This window comes from Tamandua tetradactyla, chromosome 26, assembly GCF_023851605.1.
Source record: "Tamandua tetradactyla isolate mTamTet1 chromosome 26, mTamTet1.pri, whole genome shotgun sequence".
Classification (NCBI taxonomy): Eukaryota; Metazoa; Chordata; class Mammalia; order Pilosa; family Myrmecophagidae; genus Tamandua; species Tamandua tetradactyla.
In genome coordinates, this window is record NC_135352.1 from 30,313,227 (window position 1) to 30,334,699 (window position 21,473).

Consider the following 21,473-nt stretch of genomic DNA (forward strand, 5'->3'; position numbering starts at 1 on the left):
ATTTCCCCCGGCTTCCCTTGCACTCCACCAGCCTTGGTTTTCTCTATGCCTCTTAGTAGGTAATGTCGAGGACACTGGCTTGATGAGAAAGAGAAGGAAGAAAAGGAGCAGTTTTCTGATTAGCCACCCAGTTAGGATTGCACTGTCCTATCCGTCTAGTAATAGAAAGTTGCACGGTTTTTTCCAACCTAATACAAAAATATTAACACTTATGGACATTATAGGCATAAGTTGTTATATCTCTACAATATAATTTATACTGTACAGCTATAACAGATAACAAAAGGTGCAATCCTTTTAAAAAAATCACACAGTTCACATGTTTTTAGCATTTTATTTTTAAGTATAAACTTTTTAAACACTTTACATAAATTAACTCCTCTGAGACTAATATTTGATGTACAGTAAACTGTAATTCATATAAAAATCCATAAACAACGTGTCTCACATAATTTACAAAAAAATGAGGGTTTCCTTTGCTTATCAGTGACAAGGATTTGGTTTGCCCCGTTTTTTGCTCCCAAGGCAAACCATGTTGGCATTGAAAAATCCTTTCTTAAATCCCCGCCGTGGCAGAAGTCACTTGTGCTAATGTCCTTTTACAAAGCAGCACAGGTAAAGCAGTTGGGTTGTCTATCAACAGTAATTTTGCCCCACATTTTAAAATTAACTGAGATATATATATATATCACATCCTAAACAGAGCGACTACTTCTTGTAAGCAAAGGTCGACAATTCAGTAATATTTGGAAACACTGTACGATCTTTTACTTTAGTCAAACAGTGCCTCAAAGGAACAGAGATGGCCAAGGCAAAATGCTTAGGCCTGTTTTCCCCTCTCTCTTATTTTATTTCTTTAAATACTTTTCAGTCCAACTGAGTGCAGCGATATGCATATGTAAACATATTCTTTAAAGCCGATCACCTTTAAGGTCATTCAGAAAAAGTTGATATATAATTTTTTTAGTAGATTTTTTTTTTAATAGCAGTATCATTCTCCTGGAAGGCTCTTCTGTCTCGGAGAGTTCAGTTCCGATTGTGCTACAGAAAAATCTGAGCAAAGGTGTGGTTTAGGCTCGAGAGAAATGCAGCAAACCAGTTAGGTCGTCTTCTCAGAAGAGGCTGGCGCCGTCTCTTTGGCTGCCTGGGGGGACGCCCAGGGTGTTACCTCTTGCCGATCTCGCTTTGCCTGAGGAACTGGATGTTGTTGGCGCTGTCGGCCAGCTCGGGGTACTGCTCCACCGAGAGTACGTAGTACCCGTCGTAGCCCTGCACCTTGCCCGCGCTCAGCAGCTGCCGCTTCTCTCCCTCGGTCCACAGGCGCGCGCCCTCCTCGCCGTCGCGCACGCGCTGCTGCTCGCGCGCCCAGGCCCGGGCCAGTGCGCGCTGCCGCGCCTGCTCCAGGATGCGCGCCTTTTCCTCGTCCAGTGTCATGCCGTAGCGCACGTGCAGCGCCAGCGCGCCGAACTGCATCTCCACGTCGGCGAACCTGCGAGTCCTGCCGTTGACCACTGTGGTGGACTGCGACACGGTCACGTTGATGCCGTTTTCCAGGGCCTTGCGGCCGCTCGTCAGCCGCAGCGTGCCCAGGTCGCTCTCGGGCGTGGTAGTCTTGATGAAGTAGTGCGTGTCCTTGCCCTCGATGGTGAAGTGCAGGTTCTCCAGGTAGAAGGCGTTGTTGAGCACGGCCGCCACCTTGATGCAGTCCTCGTTGGCGATGTTGAGCACGTTGGTCTGCACGCGGCCCTGGCTGACGGCCAGCATGACGCCCTTGCCGATCAGAGACTTGACCGTGGCGAACCACAGCCACGATTGTGTGCCCCCGGCCTTGCGCCTGCTCACCTGCACCTCGGCCATCTTCCCTAGGGACAGGAAGGCCTTGGCTTGCCTCGCCACTTGCTGCTGGACTCCGAAAATGGGCTGAAAAGTGAGAGAGACAAGAGAGACGGTTTACAGGGCACCTGTGGCAAGGAGCTACCGAGGATGAGGGCTTCCTGCCTACTTGTGATGGAGAACATTCATTACAGTCTCACCTGGTTCTTTGGAGATGAAAAGACTTTTTAAAAAACAGCAACCCCAGGCAGAGGAATGCACTCAAGAGTCCCTCCCCTCAAGTGAATTCAAAGGTTTTTTTGAAACATAAAAATGGTAACCCCATCACAGGTCATTTGAAAGCTTTTTAGTTTCTAATATGGGCAAAATATTCAGAATTTTAGATTTTCCTTTACAAGTTGTAGTTGCTCTTTTCCCACACTCACCTCATTTGGAGACCCAAGCTTTCTCTATGGGAGGCTGAGGAGAAAGTACCCACATAGAGAAGGATTGGAATGGCCAAGGCTTGGGGTGCTCATGGCTGGGTGACTGGGTCCCACTTTGTATGCTTTGAAATGCTTGTGCTTTTAGATAAACTCCATCTGCTTGCCTGGTGAACAGCTGAATTTTCAGCTGAATTTCACTAGTACAACTACAGAACTGAAATGTACAAAGGCAAATGGACAGTGGGACAGTTGGGGATGAGTATTTATTACTTTAGAAACAATTACTTTTGTGGACTTGGGGACTGTGAAACATCTATATTGGCAAATGTTTTAAATTGAGGGCATCTTGACTCAGTCATTTCTTTTACTACTAGATGTTTGGCCAGTCCTATCCCAAATGGAAACATCTGTTTCATTTGTAGCAGTGAAAGAAACATTTGTTTTTCTGCACTTGGGGTGGCCTCACTATTTTTGCCAGTCGTTCCCTAAGCTGTTCTTATGGTGTGCTTCTCTTGACAGAGAACTTAAACTGTATTTAAAAGGCTGCCTAGGAAAAATGTGGCAGGTCCATTTTTGTTCAGTCAGACTTAAGTAAAAGTCGCACACAATTAGGATATGCTTCCTCAAGTGCATTAGGAAACTTTAGTATGTCTTCATGGTAGTTTATTAGTGTAGCTAGATTAGCAATTAGAAATCTTAAAATGGCTCCAAGATTTTTGAGACTGGCTGCATTTCACTTTTTAAATGTGAAAGGGACATCTGAAAAAGGAATTGCCTTTATGTGCTAAGTATGAAGCATGAACCAGAAAACAGAGAAATTGGCACTGTAAATACTGTGTTGTGTGTGTTGTAACCACGAGTGCCTTTTCTCTTTGTATTTGTTGGAATTAGCAGAAATTGCTCAAGGAGGAAAATTAATCTTTCCAAGATACTCTGCACTTTCTTCTCCTTATCATTATATGAGGTAACTCGATTTCTTGATGTTTAATTATTCTTGCTTTAAGTTAGAAATTCTGGTGTTTTCTTGTGCATTCCTTTCTGATCTCTTGAATGGTGGGAATTAAAAGTGTCATTTTCTGAAATGGCAACTTTGATTTTGCACTTTTCCATTCTATTTCTTTCATTTCTCAGAACAGTTCTTTTTCGGGGAAATTCCATAAAAACCTAATGTTGTGGATGAAGTCTTACCAGATGACATTATACTTTTATAATTTTTTTTTCCCCATGAAACACTTAATATTTTAAAGAAGATGAATTTCATGTCATTGTTTTGGGCTGTTAATTTGTAATGTGGAACTCCTGACTTCCTGTTTATTCTATCTTTGCCTTCAGGTCCCAAGTGTGATAAATGTGTTTTCATGGGGTTCTCTGTAGAAACCCTGCATCACTCAAAAATCAGCTTCTACATTTTATTACCTTTTGACAATGTTTTTGTTAGCATCACTGAACACAGATTTAAGCCTGTTTTAGAGGCCCCTTGTTTGCTGAACAGAAATACAAAGGAGATGTTATTTTCTGTCCCTAAAAGAGTCAGATAATTAAAAACTGTCTTTGGTACAGTTTAAACAAGGGTAAACTGACTAACTATGGGTAAATAAGACATAAGTAAGCCATTTATCACCTCTTCATACTTTTGCTTTCTGTTTCTTACCGGTATGTCATCCCACTGCTGACTCTTCACAAGTTCATAGGAAGGCTCTGTTAAATCAAATTTGGGAACAGGGAATCCAGGAATAGCATTGTGCAGATGGAAGCCAAATGTCACCAGCCAGCTGTTAACATCTAGGAGATGAATGTTCAAAATGAATGGTGTTAGTTTATTTTGTGCTTTTATAGATTTAAATTCTTGCCTTAAAAAAATACTCTAAATCACAAATAATAACCTAAAAAAGTACATATGTTTGCCTTCCTCCTACAATTTAAAACCCGCCCTCTATTTTTAGACACAAAGGCAATAATCTTGATAGCAGAACTATGGCAAGTACTATAGAAGATGCAGACTAACAGATACAGACCTGCTAAATGGTCATACGTGCAAAGTCATACATCCTGTGTTAGTAATAATGATAAAAATGGGCAATAGGAGAGCATGAAAAAAGACAGTTGTAAAAACAAATGAGATTTGTTTTTGTACTTAGTAAAGGTTTGTCTGAAATGGAAGTTGCATTATTAACTTCCAAAAGCAATTGCCCAAGGATATGTGGGCTTTCCACGAGCCATTTTCTATTAATAAAAACCCCAAATTGAGGGTATTAAAACCAACAGTTGATTCTTAATCAAAGATGAATGCTGAAAGCTGGAAAAACTGGCCAAGGGCACAGAAGTTCTGATTACCATCAGTTATGATTTCAAAGGCACACTGTGCACAGGTGGAGACAAACTTTTTCAGGAGAGAACCTGGAAACCTTTAAAATGGTATTTTAAAATATTGCCATGTGACTCCAAAAGCCATTAAGCTCAGAATAAGGCTTTTATTCTATTCTGGAGGTTATAATGTTACAGAACTGCTCAGCAGGCTTGTGGCTTTATGAGTACAGTTGGGTGTAGATTATTTTATATATTAAGCACATTGCTGGAAAATTCGAAATTGCATTTCACCTAATATATTTTATGCTGTTCCATCTCGCTTTTGATGTTTCTCAGAAAATGCTGCTATAGCATTCCCTGCAGTCCACGTTGCTAGGAGAGGACGAATTCAGGAGCTGTGGGCTTTCCAGCCTTGCAAGTCAGCCCCTGTCAACACCTCTTAAATAACCACTGGTAACTGCTTGTCAGAATGATGGAGAGCCACTTGTTTCCTATTTCCTTCTCTAGGGCACAAACTCTCACCTCATTGCCAGCCTGGCAGGTTTCTTGTCCAGGCTTCATATAGCTATAAAACCAGGGGTATTCCCCCTCTTTTAAATGGGGAGGGGTGCCATGATTAGGGGCAGATAAATCCCAAGTTCGTCAGATAGGATGGAAAGTGAAACTTTTTTCTTTTTTTTTGGTGAGAGAGTATATGTAAGATGACAAGATTTCTTCTATTTTGGGAAAAATTCTTCCTTTCTCCCAAATGTTGGCATATTTGGGGATGAAAGTTCTCCTATTCTGAACAATGTCCATATAACAATGAAAATCAGAGTGTCTTAAGTATTGAAGAATTTTGCCAAAACAATAGGTCTTGAACACAGATGTGTACTGAGAAGCCTTGAATGAGAATACCATAAGGGTGTTGCTGAAGCTGGATGATGAAAACAGGGACTTTCAGCTGGTTCACAAGGATGAGATATGAAAAGCTTTAGGCAGTCAAAAAAGTAGGAAGCAGATGTGAAATGAACAGGGGGCAGCTTTCTGAGAGCAGTATGCCTCAAATATTGAACTAGAAGAGAGGCAGCATGCACAAGCATCTAACATAAGCCAAAACAAAATGAATCAAACCAAAAAAACACAACCCAAACCAAACCAAAGAAAATTGAAAACAAAAAACAAAAGTAAAGCAATAGAGGAGAACCTTCCTCTAGGAAATGTAAATGATGGCAGGGTAATTCAGGGATGAAAGGTGGCAGTGGGGAGAACCAGGATCTTTGGAGGAGAGGTAAAGTGAAGAAGTCAGCTCGTTAGAAGGAACTTGAGTATGGTTTGAAGGACCTTGTCTCCATTTTATATTCTAGTGCTTTTGTGGTGGCAGAAGTGGGATCTGATGTTTAAAATCCTGTGCAAAACTAAAAGAGTACCATGCACTAAAACTGGAAAGGTTCTGAATCTATACCTTGAAAAGTAGGCCATATTGGTGGATAAAATAGTGTGCCTACAATAGTGTTGTTGTGCAAGAGCTGCATTAAGTGACAGTGCAGGGAGCTGTGGAAGAGGACAGAGGAAGTGAGGGCAGAAACAGGAGGCAGTGGTTAAGCAACCAAAGGGAGAAGTTCCGTTATTGTGCTGAGGTGTGAAGACGGAATTAAAAACTTCCCAAGGATGAGATGGTGTGTCACATTGTGTTGTTTCACATTGATCCTCTCCATTATAACTCTACTCATGCTATAACAAATGAGATTATGTATCTCTAAGGTCGTTACTGTCTATAAAGTAGAATTACATACATTGTTATATTTTATACCATAGATAGGCATTTTTTAATCTCCATTTTGTAGGTAAGGAAAGTGAGACAAAGTTTCACAACTTGCTTATAATGCCACACAGTTTGTAGAGGGGGAGTTGGGATTGAAACTCCAATACTGGGAATCCAAGTTTATCATGCTTTTTTCTCTCCCATATCACTTTCCTTCCTAAAATGACTGGATTTCATGTCATTTTGAATTGTTGCCTTGGGCACTGGCAGACAAAACAAGAAGTAACAAATATGTCTCCGTTTTAAACAGATTTAAAAGATTAGGCATTTAATTTTATACAAGTAAAATATAAAGTTAAAAACAATTCCAGTTATTCCATGTATTAATCTAAAGATTACAGTAATTTAGCACTTGGAAAGGGAAAAAAAAATTAAGCTTACCTGTGATGTAGTCTTTCACATCATGGATTTTGCTTGCAGGGTTGTTATTCCTAAACATATAAAGGTTAAAAGGAGCCGGGTCCTTCCCGATTCTTTTCCAGATTTCTATGTCAGGTGTTGTCCATCGTCCTGCCAAAATGTCATAATCTCTTTCTCCAAAGTGGATTAATTTGGTGAGTGGGTCATACAGGCCACCATGAAATCCAATTACCAGTTGAAAATCAATATTGGAGTCAAAATAGATTTCACCATATGCGGTGTACTGAATCTGTTTTAACATAAGCCCATTACTACTGAAAACAGCCAGTGGTGTCCCTGTGTTATCTGATGCAATGTAGAATTCATCCCCACTGCTGATTTCCATGGCAAAAAGATGTCCTTGGAGGTCATAATAGAGGGAGGTAATTTCTGAACTCGAGTGGTTGTAGACATGAGTAATCCTAGTGGGATAAGTCAGGTCAGCATAAAAGAACTGCAGGTGCTGTCCTAGACTGGTTTTGCTAGAAACACGTCTTCCCAGGCCATCATAACGGTAGATCACTGTCCAGCCGCTGCCTTTACTGTAAACTCGAGTAAGAAGCCCTTTAGAACTATATTCAAAGATTTCCGTGCCTCTTTGACGCAAGAAACCATCTTCATCTAACCGATACTGAACATCACCAAGTCGAGTGATTCTGTCTCGCAGGTCATAGCGAAGAGGCGTCAAACGTGCACTATTACTTGGGTTCAGTAAATGGAGGTTTCCATTCAGATCATAGTTGTAACGCCACATGATCTTTTCATTTAGGTAAACTGTTTGGAGCTGTCCATCAACATCATATTCATAAGCATATTTGGTAGTGTTGGCAAAGGGTCCTATTTTAATCTCTCTCTTGGTAACCCGGCCCATGTTATCATATTGAATTGTAATCCAGTACATGAGTGACCTGAATATCTCATATTGAATTTCCTTGATGCGGCCATGAGCATCAAAGTGTTTTGTGTAAGTCATTACAGCTGTGGAAATGATCTGGTTAATATCGTAATATATAACTCCAAATTTTCCGAACTGCTCAACTTTACCAGAAATGTCATCAAACTGATAGAGATCAATGGGCAGCGGGGTTTCGTTGATGACACCCTGCATGCTGGTCACTCGAAAGCTGTTGTCATAGCTATAGTCAAATCTGGCATTCACCATCCCATCTTCACTAAAGCGGAAAATCTGTCTGTCAATCAGGGGGCCAATTTGCCTGTATCTAATGGTGCAAATAAAACCATCACTCTGGAGGTTTACTGTTTTTAGGACTCCTGCTGTTTCATCATAGGTAAAACTGACTCTTGTGCTATCATATAAAATTTCTGAGAGCCTGGTCTGCCTTCTATATTTGAATAAGACCCTCCGACTTGTACCCAAGAAAGCTGTTTGCAGCAGCAGCCCTTCCTCATTGTAGTCCGTGATGATGGAGGCATTGCTCTCTGGGGGGTTGTATATGTTCCGGTAGTAGCCAATGGATCGGATGGTCTGCATGGTGTGGCGGGCCACACTGGGCATGGTGATGGCAGACAGCCGGTCCCACATATCGTATTCAAAGATGTACTGCCGCTGGCTGTGAAGCAGAAGAACCATGGACTGAAAAGAAAGAACGCATTGTTACCCAGTATTTATGAATGGGGGAAAGCAAAAGAAATTTAGTGACCATCACTAAAACACCATCAGTTTGAGAAAATGATTTTTATTTTAATTGAGTTATCTGTGACCTTACATTTTGTTAATGATTCTCTGCCTAATTTGCTTGGATGCTTAATTGTGAGGGGTTCTGCATTTAGTGGCTCAAGATTCGTAATGTGCTACTTGTCATGATTGTACTACTCTTTTTCCAGGCATCACAGCCAAGCAGCAGATTGTCAGTCGTGATGATAAGCCCGGGCAAAGCTGTTTTAAAGACAGTATTTCAAGGAGGAAACAGCATATGGGAAATGTAATACTATCCATAATTAGCAATTATTTAGTAAGGTCGTTTTCTACCCCCCTTGACTGAAGATCCGTTCAAAATCATCTTTTAATTTCCAGTGCATATAGGGGAGGAGCAAAGCATTCAAAATATTATTTTATGAAGATATGAAAGATTAGCCAAAAATGGAAAAAGTGTACATTAAACAAAAACATCAACAAACATTGCTAAATTAGTCACATGGTAAGTGAGAACTGTAAATGCCTTTAATAGAAATGTGAATCCAGATGAGTTTTTTTTTTGAAAATTCTTATGACATCTGTAATGACATAAGATCTACATTTTGATGTTTTGTAGGTATCAAATCTGACTTATAGCTGAGTTGCTATGAGAATGGTTTCTGGGTCACATACTGCTTTGTTGCCTAAATTATGAAGTGAATAAATTTATGAATAAAAAGCTCTGTTTATTTTGTAAGTAATTTGCACAAAGATGAGTGACATTAATTCATTAGGCTAGCTTTAGAGAAGGTCAGCCCTGGGGCTGGTTAAATAAAGCTCAATAGTAATTTAGGGTTTGGATGGTTCTTCTCTCCAAAGAAGTTTTCCTCTAAAATCTGTTAGATGTCGATGGAATGATGGCAGAACAGGGAGGATGGTTAGGTTGAGAGTCTTTCTGGGACTATATTCCTTTGCTTCTGAGATGCAAATACATAATCCCTTGTCACTCTTTTTCTCATTAATGAGCCTCATTAAAAAAAGCTCATTCTTTTTCTCGTTATTGTCCCCCATCTTCAGAAGCAGTCTGCATGAGTAGGCTCTTGTAGAATCTCCTCTGTGGACGTATCCAAGGGTGATTTTTGCATGCTTGTAAATGTCTCATGAGTTATTCCTAATAGTTTGCATTCTTCCAAGGGAGGCTTGGACTACTGCAGTATTCACAGTAATTAATCTCTAATTTTGTCGCTATTTAAAATAACATTTGATGGTAGTTAATAAAGTATTACTTGGTTTGCTAAGAAAAAAAATTCAAATTAGTGTGCCTATCCCAGCAAGGAAATGGAAGCAGTGTGGGTGGATTTTAGGGACTTGGGAGACATGAAGAGAAGTTCTGGTTGGCTTTTCTGACCCCCCACAGATGCACGAAGGTGATCTCAGTTACTGCTGCTATCATTTTGTGACAGCAGCTCCTATCAGTGCTATGCACCTTGGCTCCATTTAAACATTTTCTAGTCGTATGATCACTGCCATCGATTTTTGCAATCTGAGTATATTTCTATTATGATTCCTTGTAAATATACTTAAATAGGGGAAACTGTTTTAGAATTAAGCAGTGAGCCCCTCAGTTTCCTCAGGGAGATGCTGTCTTGGGGCTTGTTGGGTTGGAGGGTGAAATATTTTCTGGAAAGGTATGTGTGTAAGGGCATCACTCAAGAGATAACCAGTTGAATGACTGCCTGTAGAGTGAGATGTTTAGTATGGAGGGAAGGTGTCCTTTAATAGGGATAGTCTCTTGTCTTGGGAGTGAATTTGCTTTATGGAGAGCAGATAGGCATGTCTGCAGGAGAAGGTATTGACAAATAGGGTCCTAGCTGGAAGCATTCCAAAGATGGGTAGCCTCTTACAGTGAATTGTGAACCTGAATCTGTGAATAGGCTGTCTTTTAGATGGGGATAGTGTGCATGCTGGGAGTGAGGTTCAGACCAAGGAGTAGCTTTGAGCACCTCTGATGAAGAACAAGATCTTGTGATGTGAGCATGATAATGATATGGATATAATTTTTTTTTTGCTTTGTGTAATGTAAGTAAAGGTGGAGGCAGTAACAGGAGCTGAGTTTGTAATTTAGGCTGCTGTATAGTGGGTAGTGGAGTGCTGTGATGTTTGAGAAGTATCAGAAATCAAAAAAGATTCTTCTCCCAGTAGAGCAACTGAACATTCCATGAATATGGTCTTTGGCAGATTGTATTTCTTAAGAAAGGAGTCATGGGGAGATTGCCCTTTCCCTTTTCTTTCACTTTCATTCCTTTTTGACCCCAAGCCTTCCATAGTATGACTTAGGGTTGCACACATGAAACCTGAAGTCTTCATTTTCGGTACTGTGTGTAGTTTTTGAGAACAGGAAAAAGCCTTAGTTAGGATGCTTACCTTTTATATGTAGAAAGAAAACAGAGATGCCATAGAGTACCTGAAAGTGTGGCTTTCTAAGAAAATAACCTGTTTTGGTTAATACTGAATCAACAGGACCTACATGCTTTTCATGGTTATGCTGAAGCTCTGCCAGGAACAACACATGACTGACAGCTTTAACTGTGCTGACGCAAGGCTCTTTCTTAAATGAAAGTGCTAGCGTGGAAATTATTTACAAATGACCTACATGCTCAGGGTCTAATTTGTGAATGTTGTTGATGTATAAGCATGGCAGGTAGACAGTGTTATGCTTGTTTGTTTACAGTATAAATCGCTTAAAAGGGTCTCAGACAGAACTTAACTAAGGAGAAACTACTTTGCTAATGCACAAATTCATCATTGCTGCAGCAATGTGACTTACATAGTGATACTCAGAATAATAAATGGAACTCAGTCATGTGCCAGTGCAGTCCCCCCACCCTCCACAGTGCTCTGGGTGCATGCTGAAAAATGTTAATCATCCCTTCTGTCTTTAAATCTTAGTGTGCATGCATACCTTTTCTAAGTATGTGTAGCTCCATGTTTTACCATCAGCAAAAACTCGAGATACAATCCTCCCCTGTCCGTCATAGTCTACTTTTTCGCTAGTAGTGCCTCGCTGGATGCTGGCAATTTGACCTGTGGATGAGTAGGTGACATTGACAGCCATCAGCTTGCTGCTTGGCAGCCACAGAGTTGGGTGTCCTGATGTGTCGTAGGCGATCCTCAGTAGAAATTTGCGGTGGTCGTCATAGATCTTTTCTGTCTTTGTTGTTCTATCAAAGTCGACGGAAAGGAGGTTTCTGCCATTAACCTGTTAAAAAACAAACAAGATGATAAAATAAATGATGTTATTCCAAAAATAGTCACTTATTAGCCCCTGCTATTGTTTAAACACCATTTATGATGATTGATTCTCTTTGTCAGTAAATTAATTTAGCAACTTCTTGGGTACAAGTGCAAGGCAGTAGATTAACTGCTTTTTAAAAAGGTTTCATTAAGCAGAAAGACAGCCTGGCATGTGTTTAAAACCTTTTCAATTAAATTTCGTCAACTTCAGCCAACTGATAAGAAAAAGACGAAAATGTATTTGCTTTAAAGTTTGTTCAGAAGCTACGAAAGGTGGTAAACATGTCATCTATGTAAATTACCCAGAGCCCTTCCCCCCTTATAAGACATTGGAAAATAATTGCTTAGTAAATTAATCATGGCTACATTAAATAAAACACAGTGGTAAATGTGACTCTAACCCTTTGAAAAGCAGTTAAGTAGAAGTTGGAACCCACATTACTGTAAATTATTAATGAGTTTAAATAGCAGGAGGTTACAAATACGATCATTGCTTTTGGCCAAGTGCTGAAATGTCACAATTTTTTAGAATGCCTTTTTGTCTTGATAACATCTGGTTAACTGGCAGGAACTTCAGAATGCTTTAGTACCACATCTACATGGACTAAATATTGTACTTAATTTACAAATCTAGCACCATATTCTTGCAGTAGGGAATCTTTGTGGCTATGTGCCATGCCCAAAATCTTTCATTAGATTTGGCTGTTATTGTTTGTGATCCAAAGCATACACAGACCAGCATTCATTATTGCAGTGGAAATGTGGCCCTGATTAAATTCTGCTTTACAGATAGTCTACAGTGTTTTCCAGCTGTGCACTCCCTAAGGGCACAGATTGTGGCCTGGTCGTAATTTGGTCTTCTCTAGCACTTTGGTGGTTGTGGTGACTTGTGTATACTTTTTACAGTGCTCATTAAACAGTTTGTATTGTTAAAAATTAAATGGGGGAAATCTTAATATTTCATTACCATGTCTATCTTTAAAATAAACAGCTCCCCAGCTGATCTAAGTGTGTGTGTGTGTGTGTGTGTGTGTGTGTACACAGTTATATGTACATGCATATGTATGCACATTACACATGTGTATTTATATAACATCTGGAGTAAAACTGATTTTTGACTTGTTACTGATATGAAACAAATCCCATGCAGAAATACTCCTTAAGCTTAAATCATTTCCAGCTGGCCGTTCAAAGGGAATATTGTGAAATGGTTCATATGGAAACCTACGGGTGTAAACGAGTAGGAAGTTCCTGCTTCAGGAGAGTGGTGGTGCTACGGAAAAACACATCCAGAGAGATGATTCACAAAAAATGAGAAAGGGCAGTTGTGGATGGAAATCAGGTCTCATCTCCCTAGATTCAGCTGATATGAAATTGGTGTGTACTGATGTGAGTTGTGGTGGTGGTGGAGGTGTGTGTGTATTGAGTGGTGGGGAGTCAGAGAACCTGGTCTTCATACCTGATGGGGCCTAGAAGCAGCATGATGTTGGGCTTTTAGCCCCCCTGAATCTGTTTTGTGTGTAAATAAAGAAGTTAAACTCGATCCCTTAAGCTTTGTCTTTCATTGATTTTTATTTGATTCTGACCAGCCAGCTAGAGGTTTTCTGAGCTTTCATTTCCCCATGTGGAAATCTCTATATTATTTGCTCCCTGTGTTATGTGCCTTTTTTGAAATTTTGTGAGTTTAGGTTGGTAGAATGCTTTGAGTACCTAGGAAAGAAGCTACTAGCTAATGTTACAAATACATATATTTTTAAAATCTTTGGAAAAATTTGATTTGATATCAAATTAATGTGATACTAAACTGGTAAAATCCAGTTCTTCCCTTTATATTTGCACAAAATTTTCAATGCCTTGAGAGGTTTTGCCAATTTAAGTGGTATCCTTAGTGCGCTTGTGTTTCTCAGATTGTGATTTAAAAGAATGTTTGGGTTTGCCTTCTTTTCTCTTTCTTCAGCTCTTGCAGGCTGTGTAGCTTCCCTGGATAGTGCTGCCCACAGTATTGCCCCATCTGTTTGTATTCATTTTAATGTATATTTCTTTTTTTTTTTCCTTCTTTCCTTCACCCTCCTTTATCTTTTCACTGTTTCCTCTGGTTTGAATGTATGAAATCTGGATTGCAGAACTGGAATGTTTGGTTGCTGTAGGAAGATGATTTTGGGCAAAAAGGCAGGTCTGGAACCACTTATTTTTACTATCTATAATCTGTTACTAGCTTCCGACTTGCTGCTTGTGACTTGCTGCTTTGTGAGTATGGCGACATGATACCAAAACATCCAGATGAAAATGAAATAATGCAATTACTGTCGCCATTGTGTGAGCTGCCATGGAAAACATGTTGCCATCTGGAAGCATCTGGAAACATTGTGACACTAAGCATCTGGTGATAAATTTAAACTTTTTTTTATTCAGACTAATATTGTATGGAATGCTTTCCTTGTATCCTCTTCTCAAACTGCAGTAATGAGGGAATTAGAATGTGGCTCTGTTTTTCCCACATGCCCAACACAAGCCAAAGCTTTACCTCTTCTTACTATTTCCAGATACCAGCCACTGTTATCCAAATGTAAAATTTCAGAGGATACTGACAGGTCTTGTTTTTTTTTTATTCTTCTCAAACAAGCCCAAACTTTTCTCTTCTGGATACCATGAACAGAAAGTGCAGAAGCCTAGAGACACTTCCATTCTAGTATATGGTCCGGTTAACACCTTTATGAAATCATGGCAATTTTTCAGCCTTTTTTCTTCTTTTTTTGGTACCATCAGAAAACACCAGCATTGTCCCATTACCCAGTGGTCTTTTAATATTTTTTAATTATCAAAAATATCAAGTTAAACAAGTAGCTCATCTAAAAACTTAAGTTAGAGCATTACTGTAACCTCCAGCTATACTGAAATGAATCCAAATGTTATGTATCAATAAAAGACACTATGAATTCCTTTATGATGTGTAATATTTCTCTGAAGTAAACATGGAAGCATCCTCATTTTCAGAGATCATGTCCAGTCTGAGTGTAATTAATCACAACATCCCTTTAATATTGGAAAGGGGCAGTTATAATCCACCCACCCCACCCCCAATACTTGAAAAACTAAGGCATAAAGATATTAAACAGTATTCTCAAGGAGAGGTACTAGCCCCATCAATTATTAAATTCTCCTCACCTGAACAGTTATTGAGGGCAGTGAGGAAGGGTTGGTTTATTATAGGGCAGAGGTGGTGATAATATCAAGGCCCCCTTCTGTCTCTGTTAGTGCATCAACTTGCTACGGATTGGTCTGTGCTTTGACGCGTCAGCAAGTGCTCCCTGCACTGTACAGTCCCACTTTAGGATGTACCATTCAGGCTAAACTGAGACATGGGATATTGCACAAATGTGACTAGCATAGTAAAATTTTAATATGCTGTTATATTTATGTATACCTTTAAATACTTTTTTTTGGCTCTCAGATTTTGAGGAGTGCTTTTTAATATGATTCACTAAAGTTCTTCCTTTAAACATCTGAATTCTGAGCTGGTTTAGAAAATTAATTTTATTGATAGAGTGCTGTAACAATTTTTATAACTGATTAAAGGGTGGTTCTAAATTCCAGCATTGACAAAAACAAGGAATATTTATTGCGTGTTATAAGACAAAGAGAAGCAACTACTATGTATGTATCTTTTTTTAAAAATTCAGCTATAAACAAGCTATGGAATTGTTTTATCTTTATTCCGTTTATGCTTTCCCACATGTCTGTCAGGCTTTCATTTTCTTGTTATGGCCTGCTGAGTCTACTTGTTTTCCCCTTAATTCACTGTTTCACAGAAAATGCTTTTTTACGTCGTTCATTTCTTATGTAATTTTTTCCCTTTTCCATCACCTGCCTGTTTTTACTTTATAATTGAATACATCTAGTTTTAGTAATTGAGGTTTCTTCTTTATTTCATGATAATCACTATTTTCCTCATAATTGTTTCTTCATGTTTCCTAATGTTTATCTTTCCTAGCATTAGACTTTAAGTTAGGTAAGTAAAAGCAGGTTAAATGGTTCAGCAGGCAGAGTTCTCGCCTGCTATGCTGGTGACCTGGGTTCGATTTCTGATACCTGCCCTTGCAAAAAAAAAAAAAAAGCAAAAAAATCAGGTTAATAGTAAAGTCCTACATAAATGCTTTATTATTACTTACAATAAATATCTGTTTGAGTTTTATGTATTTATGTGTGGCTTTGGGCAAATCACTTAAGGCTCCTGGACCTCATCTTTATCCAGAAAATATTAATAATGTTGATACTTATATGTCATATGATTGTTTGAGGAATCAATTGAATAAGTAGGTGAAATGACTCTGTCACATCTGGCTCCTTGTCAGTACCTAAAAGTGTTAATTGTAGGTGAATGATGATTATTTTTTCCCAGCCATGCTAAGCTGTTACCTTTCTCTTTTTAATCCCTTCTTTACAGAAAATATTTGTTTATAGCAGTAAAAAATTTGCAAGTATGTCTTATCAATATTTCTGTCTCTCTCTCTCCTCCCTCTTTAGGAGTACCTCAGTGCAACAAAATTGCAATAGATCTGAATGATAAGGTCTGCTATCCTCATCCTTTCATTAAATAAATGTTTGAGTGGCCAGTATGCGTCAGGCACATAGCTAAGTTTAGGGCAGTAACTTAAAAATCAAAAGAACTTTCTGCTAGGAAATAAGAGTAAGAGAGGAGATGTCCTCTTTCAGGAAAGGGTGCAATGGAAATGAGTGGCTTTGGGAGCTGATTCAGATTGTCATGTTTTCCTCAGGTCTTCCTCCTTTCCACCCCCAATCCCTATTTTGGTAGACTCCAGGTTTTGTCCTTGCACCAGGTTTTCATAACATCACTTTCTCCCTAGAATTTCTGTCCTTAAAATCCACAGAGGAATGAAATTAGCAGTCAGAGCTGGCACATCCAAATCTTATCTTGAATATAAGAAACCCTCCCTTGTGATCCTGGCATTGTCTCTATGAGAGCAATCAAACGTATCAGCTGGAAATCTCCTTTCAGTGTGACTGAACAGGCCATTTTAAATAGTATATTTTCTGAAATGTCTTGCTGAGGCATTATGGTTCTGCTATTTAGGAAGAAACTAACACCCATGCCTGTGTGCACTAGTCTGTTCCTCCCCAAAAGAGATATTTTCTTCATTTAGAATCAGCAGAGAACAGAAACTTAAGATTAGTTTTCCTATACTTGCCTCTCTCTTTTCTTCTACTCTTCCTAATTTCTTTTAATGTCTAGAAAAGCAGCATTATAAAGAAAGAAATGATACATTTTAGACACAGCTTGTCTCCGAGTAGCAGGCATTACGTTATGTGGTCAGTTTCTGGATGAAGTATTTCCCATACTCTTACCTTTTTTCCACTGACATTTTCCCATCCAGCAGGCCAAACAGCATCTTTCCTACCCATCTATTTGTTAGGTATAATTTCCCAAATTTTTATATATATGGCTGAGATTCTCTGAGTCAGGGTTTGGGAATATATAATCATGCCTTATATTTTCAAAGTATGTTCACATTGTCTTATTTGATTCTTGTAACAACTGTGCGAAAACAGGCAAGGCAGGATAAATTTTACTTATCTATAATACATCCATATCACAATATTATGATATTATCTAGGTAATAGTGTGTTACCTTTATCATAACATAAATATCATGATATAGATAAAGCAACTGAAGTTCATTGATGTTATAATTTTCTAATAAGGTATACTATTAATAAAAAGTGGCGCTGATCTAGAACCTGTATTTTCTGAATTCTAGCCAAGTGCTGTGTCTTCTTTGGTGTGTGGAGTGAAGAACGCAATTGTGAGCAGTATCTTTTGTCTTTTATGCAGTCCTATGTCTGAGAATAAGTGTGACTATATGTTTGTATGTATGTCTACCTTATCCCTGCTTTCAGGATAACTGAGTAAGATAAAGCCTGTGAAACAGATTCCAGTTTGCAATGGTTCAGGGTGACAGGGGCTCTGGGAAGAATTAAATGGTGGCAGGAGTCAGGGAAGGAAATAGCTACTGATTTCTAGGATCAAGAGAAGAAAACACAGGAGTTGGTATTATTTAGGCAACAGACTCTGATTCTTTTGGAGCTTCTTTCCTTACCTTTCACTTTATCTTTGACCCCAGTCTTACTCATCTCTCTGGTGTTCTATTGCTTTTCCTTCTCACTCCTCTCACTGACCTGGTCTCTCTTCACCTTTCTCGAGCTTATTCCTGCAAATCTCCTTATCCAAGGAGGACTGTAGCTAAAGCATCTGGCTCCCACAGACTGGGTTAGGGATAGTAAGGTTGGGGCGGGGGGGAGTATAGTACTGTTCTAGAAAACTATGTATTTAGAGTCCCCAAATACCTGTCCCACCACAATTGAAGTGAAATCTCATATAACCATTAATTTGGATACAGTCTGTATCTGACTGACTGGTTTCTTTTTTTTTTTTTTTTTAAAGAGAGAGGGAGGAAGGGAAGGAAAGACAGAGAGAAGGAAGGAAGGATGGAAGAAAGGGAAACATCTTTAAACATTTTCTTGTTTTATTGTATTTTGTTTGTTTGTTTGTTTTTTACATGGGCTGGGGCCGGGAATCGAACCGAGGTCCTCCGGCATGGCAGGCAAGCACTTTGCCCGCTGAGCCACCGCGGCCCGCCCTGACTGGTTTCTTTTTATTTCATTTCTATTTCTTGGAAATAGCCAGGGAAAACATTTAGTAGCTGTTACCCTGAAGAACTGTCAAGGTGAATAATGTTGGCTTGTTCTAATAATAATTTAACTATTTTGGTAAAAAAAAAAAATGTCTTTAATGGTCTGTTCGTAGTGTTTGTTAGGAAGAATTATCTATATTTATCTGGGACATATTTGTTTAGTAATAGAATGAATTAATCAGAGTCAGTTTATTCTGGTCTGAAGGTGGTTCCTTGAAACCTGTTCTTTAGTAACTAATCTAAGTTGTCTTTTACCTATAGTTGTCATAAATCACAGTTTGACTTCTAGTTATATCTGGCCCGCAATGGGCCTGGTAGGGAAAAACATTTAACAAGGCAAAGCAGAGAACATTTTGCAAATATCAGTATTACTAGTAAAAACAGAAATACCACTACTTTTATATAAAAATAATATAAATTGGAGTTTTCCATCAGTGGTAAAGAGGTAACTCTTAGGTTTTGAAGTTGATTATATTCTGTGTGCCTAAACTAAAGTTTAAAACCATTGAGAATGGAAAGAAATAATTCAACTTTCAACTGCTGGCTGATTTCTTTCAATACACCTATTAATGATTCAGAAAACTTGTGATATTTAAACCAACTTATACTTATCTCCAACCCACATAATGGAGTGGGTAAAGGAAAAGCACAAGATTATTAGATAACAGTAATAAAATGCGAATCAGTTGACATCTAGGCTATCTGGGATTGTGCTGTATGTAGTCTCTTAATTTCCCAGGGAAGAATTTATTTTCAGTCATAGATATGTTGAGAAAAGCATTTTCTGAAATAAGTGGCTTTTATTATGAGCAGTCTTAATGGCTTTTTGGTTGGCCATAACTCATGCTATAAAATAAAGGTGAGCTATACTGTGGGTGGTGCCAGATGGGGGCTTGGGGGGCACTGAGTAGGAGATTTGTTGCATCCTCACAGATGGGCCACCCACACAATCCTGCTGTCACCTGTTCTTCAACACTTACCCTAAGCTTTCGACCAAAGACATTGACCTTCCCTTGGGCTTGCTCTTTCCGGAATCTCCATTCTACCAAATTTTGACCGTTCTCACCAGGGAGAGTCATGTTTCTTTTGGCAACTGTTGGGTTAGCTGTGCCAGCCAGGACGTGTGGCTCTGTTTGGTAGTGTGAGTCCAGACCACTGGCATAGATAATTCTAAGGGAGCCATCGTAACCAATCTGGTAGCTGTTCCTTAACTGATCTACAAAACAAGAAACAGAAAGCATGAACTATCACCATGGATAACAGTTGGATGGTTGTGTAGTTAGAAGTGATATAAGTTTCTACAACATTGACCAACCCCCATTATTAAAAATAGAGTCCTTAATGAAGCCCTTTTAGAAAGTAACCAGATAACTTTGATTTCTGTAAGAGGTTTGGCTGGATATTAAAAGGTGAATTTTAGGGGTTTAGTCCTCTGCTTCAATATATTTTCTTTTCTTTTATATTTCTTTTACTTTTGCCTGATGAAGTCACAGCTTATTTTCCATGGACTGTGCAGTCTATGCTTAGTAAAGAGCCAAATATGTGCTGTTTTAAGAACCTGGCATTGTTTACCTCTATGACTTAGAAAACTTCCCTCCCCTACTCATCTCTTCATAGCCTTTGTCAAGGATCCTTTGAAAGGATTTTAATATTTATACCTTGTATGCCAAAAAATAAGGCAGAAGTCCCCCTGATATTAACTTTAAAAAAACAGGAATCATATTTCAGCCCCCCCAAATCTCTCATACTGTAGGCTACTCTCTCAATATTTAAATTTCAAATAGTAAATTTTGAATGTAGAGATTATATGAGGGAACTGGAAAAAAATGAATCAAGGAAATTTAACACAGATTTAGGTCATCTGCAACTAAGACCTCGAGTTGCAAATGTCATTGCAAACAGTCCTTTTAAAGATTACTTTAAAAATTATTATGATATGCATTTCCTTATGGAGATATTGTGTGTGTGTGTGTGTATGTGTATATATATATATATATATATATATATATATATATATATATATGCCTATTAGATTAAGTGAGAAAGCTGGAATTCCAAATATGATGTAATGGGGCTTTGGACTTTGGGACAAAATTTCTAGCAACCATATCATACCAAATTTAAAAAGTCTATGACTCAAACTACTGTGAAACTATCGTACTTAGATGGCAGGGAAGTAGACCTGCTTTAGAAAACAATGTTAGTTAACTGAAAAAGAGACTGATGATGTATGTGAAGAGTTGGAATTAAGTTATTTTATTAAATGAGAGTGGGGAAAGATACCTTTTAGATTAACATTTTATAATGTGATTTAAAATATGCATTATATTACTAAGTAAATTAAATATTATATGGAAACACTAGACTATTTCATTAATAGCTCTAGAGATTTATATTTTTGTCTTCCTTTCTGGGTCACCTTATTAGAAAATGGGGGGTTGCCATTTGCTATTTGGATGTTTGTGGCACTTTAAAAATGATCAGTTTAAAAGTATGCTTTCATGTTTACCTTGAACCATGGTATAGAAAGAATCAATTGAGGACAAATTTGAAGTGATGCTGACATCTTCTTCTCGGCTGGATGATTCAATGTCCACTGTGATAGCCTTGTCCATGTCCCCATGAAGGTTTGTGACTACTCCAGTTGGAAATGTAACATTTGTCAGACGGCCTTCACTGTCGTAACTGAATAAAAGAGGCATTAACTTGGTGTTAAATAGGAAACTATAGGTGCTTATTTACAAGTATAATGCATAGCAATATTGGTAGCTGCACAAATTTTGAAGTGTATTTGTCTTTGTGCGTGGACTATGGAGAGTGAAGGCTTCAGACATGCTTTGAAGTAATCAAAAGCCTATTTAATACAGAAAAACCTCACTGGTGAGAGCAAAAGTAAACAGAATAGCTCTCCATCTCAGCATTCTATTCTTTGAAGTGTGACCAAAATCCTTCTGCACATCTAATTTGCTGTTTCAAAGGGAACATGTTTGCTGACATTAAATTCCTCAGTATTTCTCTGTAGTTTCTACAGAATAGATTTAATTTGCTGTTTTATATATATATAT

The 21,473-nt window shown here is 38.6% G+C and overlaps 1 protein-coding gene and 1 long non-coding RNA gene across 10 annotated transcripts in view; one reads left to right on the forward strand and one right to left on the reverse strand.

The window, feature by feature from the left end:
* Positions 1-320: 320 nt before the first annotated feature.
* The window catches only part of TENM3 (teneurin transmembrane protein 3), a 1,405,686-nt gene continuing 1,384,533 nt past the window's right edge, over positions 321-21,473 (reverse strand). For all 9 annotated transcript variants that reach the window (XM_077144566.1, XM_077144565.1, XM_077144570.1 and 6 more), the window contains 6 exons: positions 20,918-21,093; positions 19,389-19,624; positions 11,367-11,663; positions 6,751-8,362; positions 3,910-4,040; positions 321-1,920 (listed from right to left, as the gene is read on the reverse strand). In XM_077144566.1, the coding sequence (XP_077000681.1) occupies positions 1,165-1,920; positions 3,910-4,040; positions 6,751-8,362; positions 11,367-11,663; positions 19,389-19,624; positions 20,918-21,093 (3,208 nt within the window). In that variant the 3' untranslated portion in view covers positions 321-1,164. The remainder of the gene's footprint in view (positions 1,921-3,909; positions 4,041-6,750; positions 8,363-11,366; positions 11,664-19,388; positions 19,625-20,917; positions 21,094-21,473) is intronic.
* LOC143669933 (uncharacterized) lies at positions 16,212-21,387 on the forward strand. The gene is made up of 4 exons (XR_013169131.1): positions 16,212-16,266; positions 17,476-17,520; positions 18,398-18,441; positions 20,935-21,387. It is a non-coding gene; the product is annotated as an uncharacterized LOC143669933 (long non-coding RNA).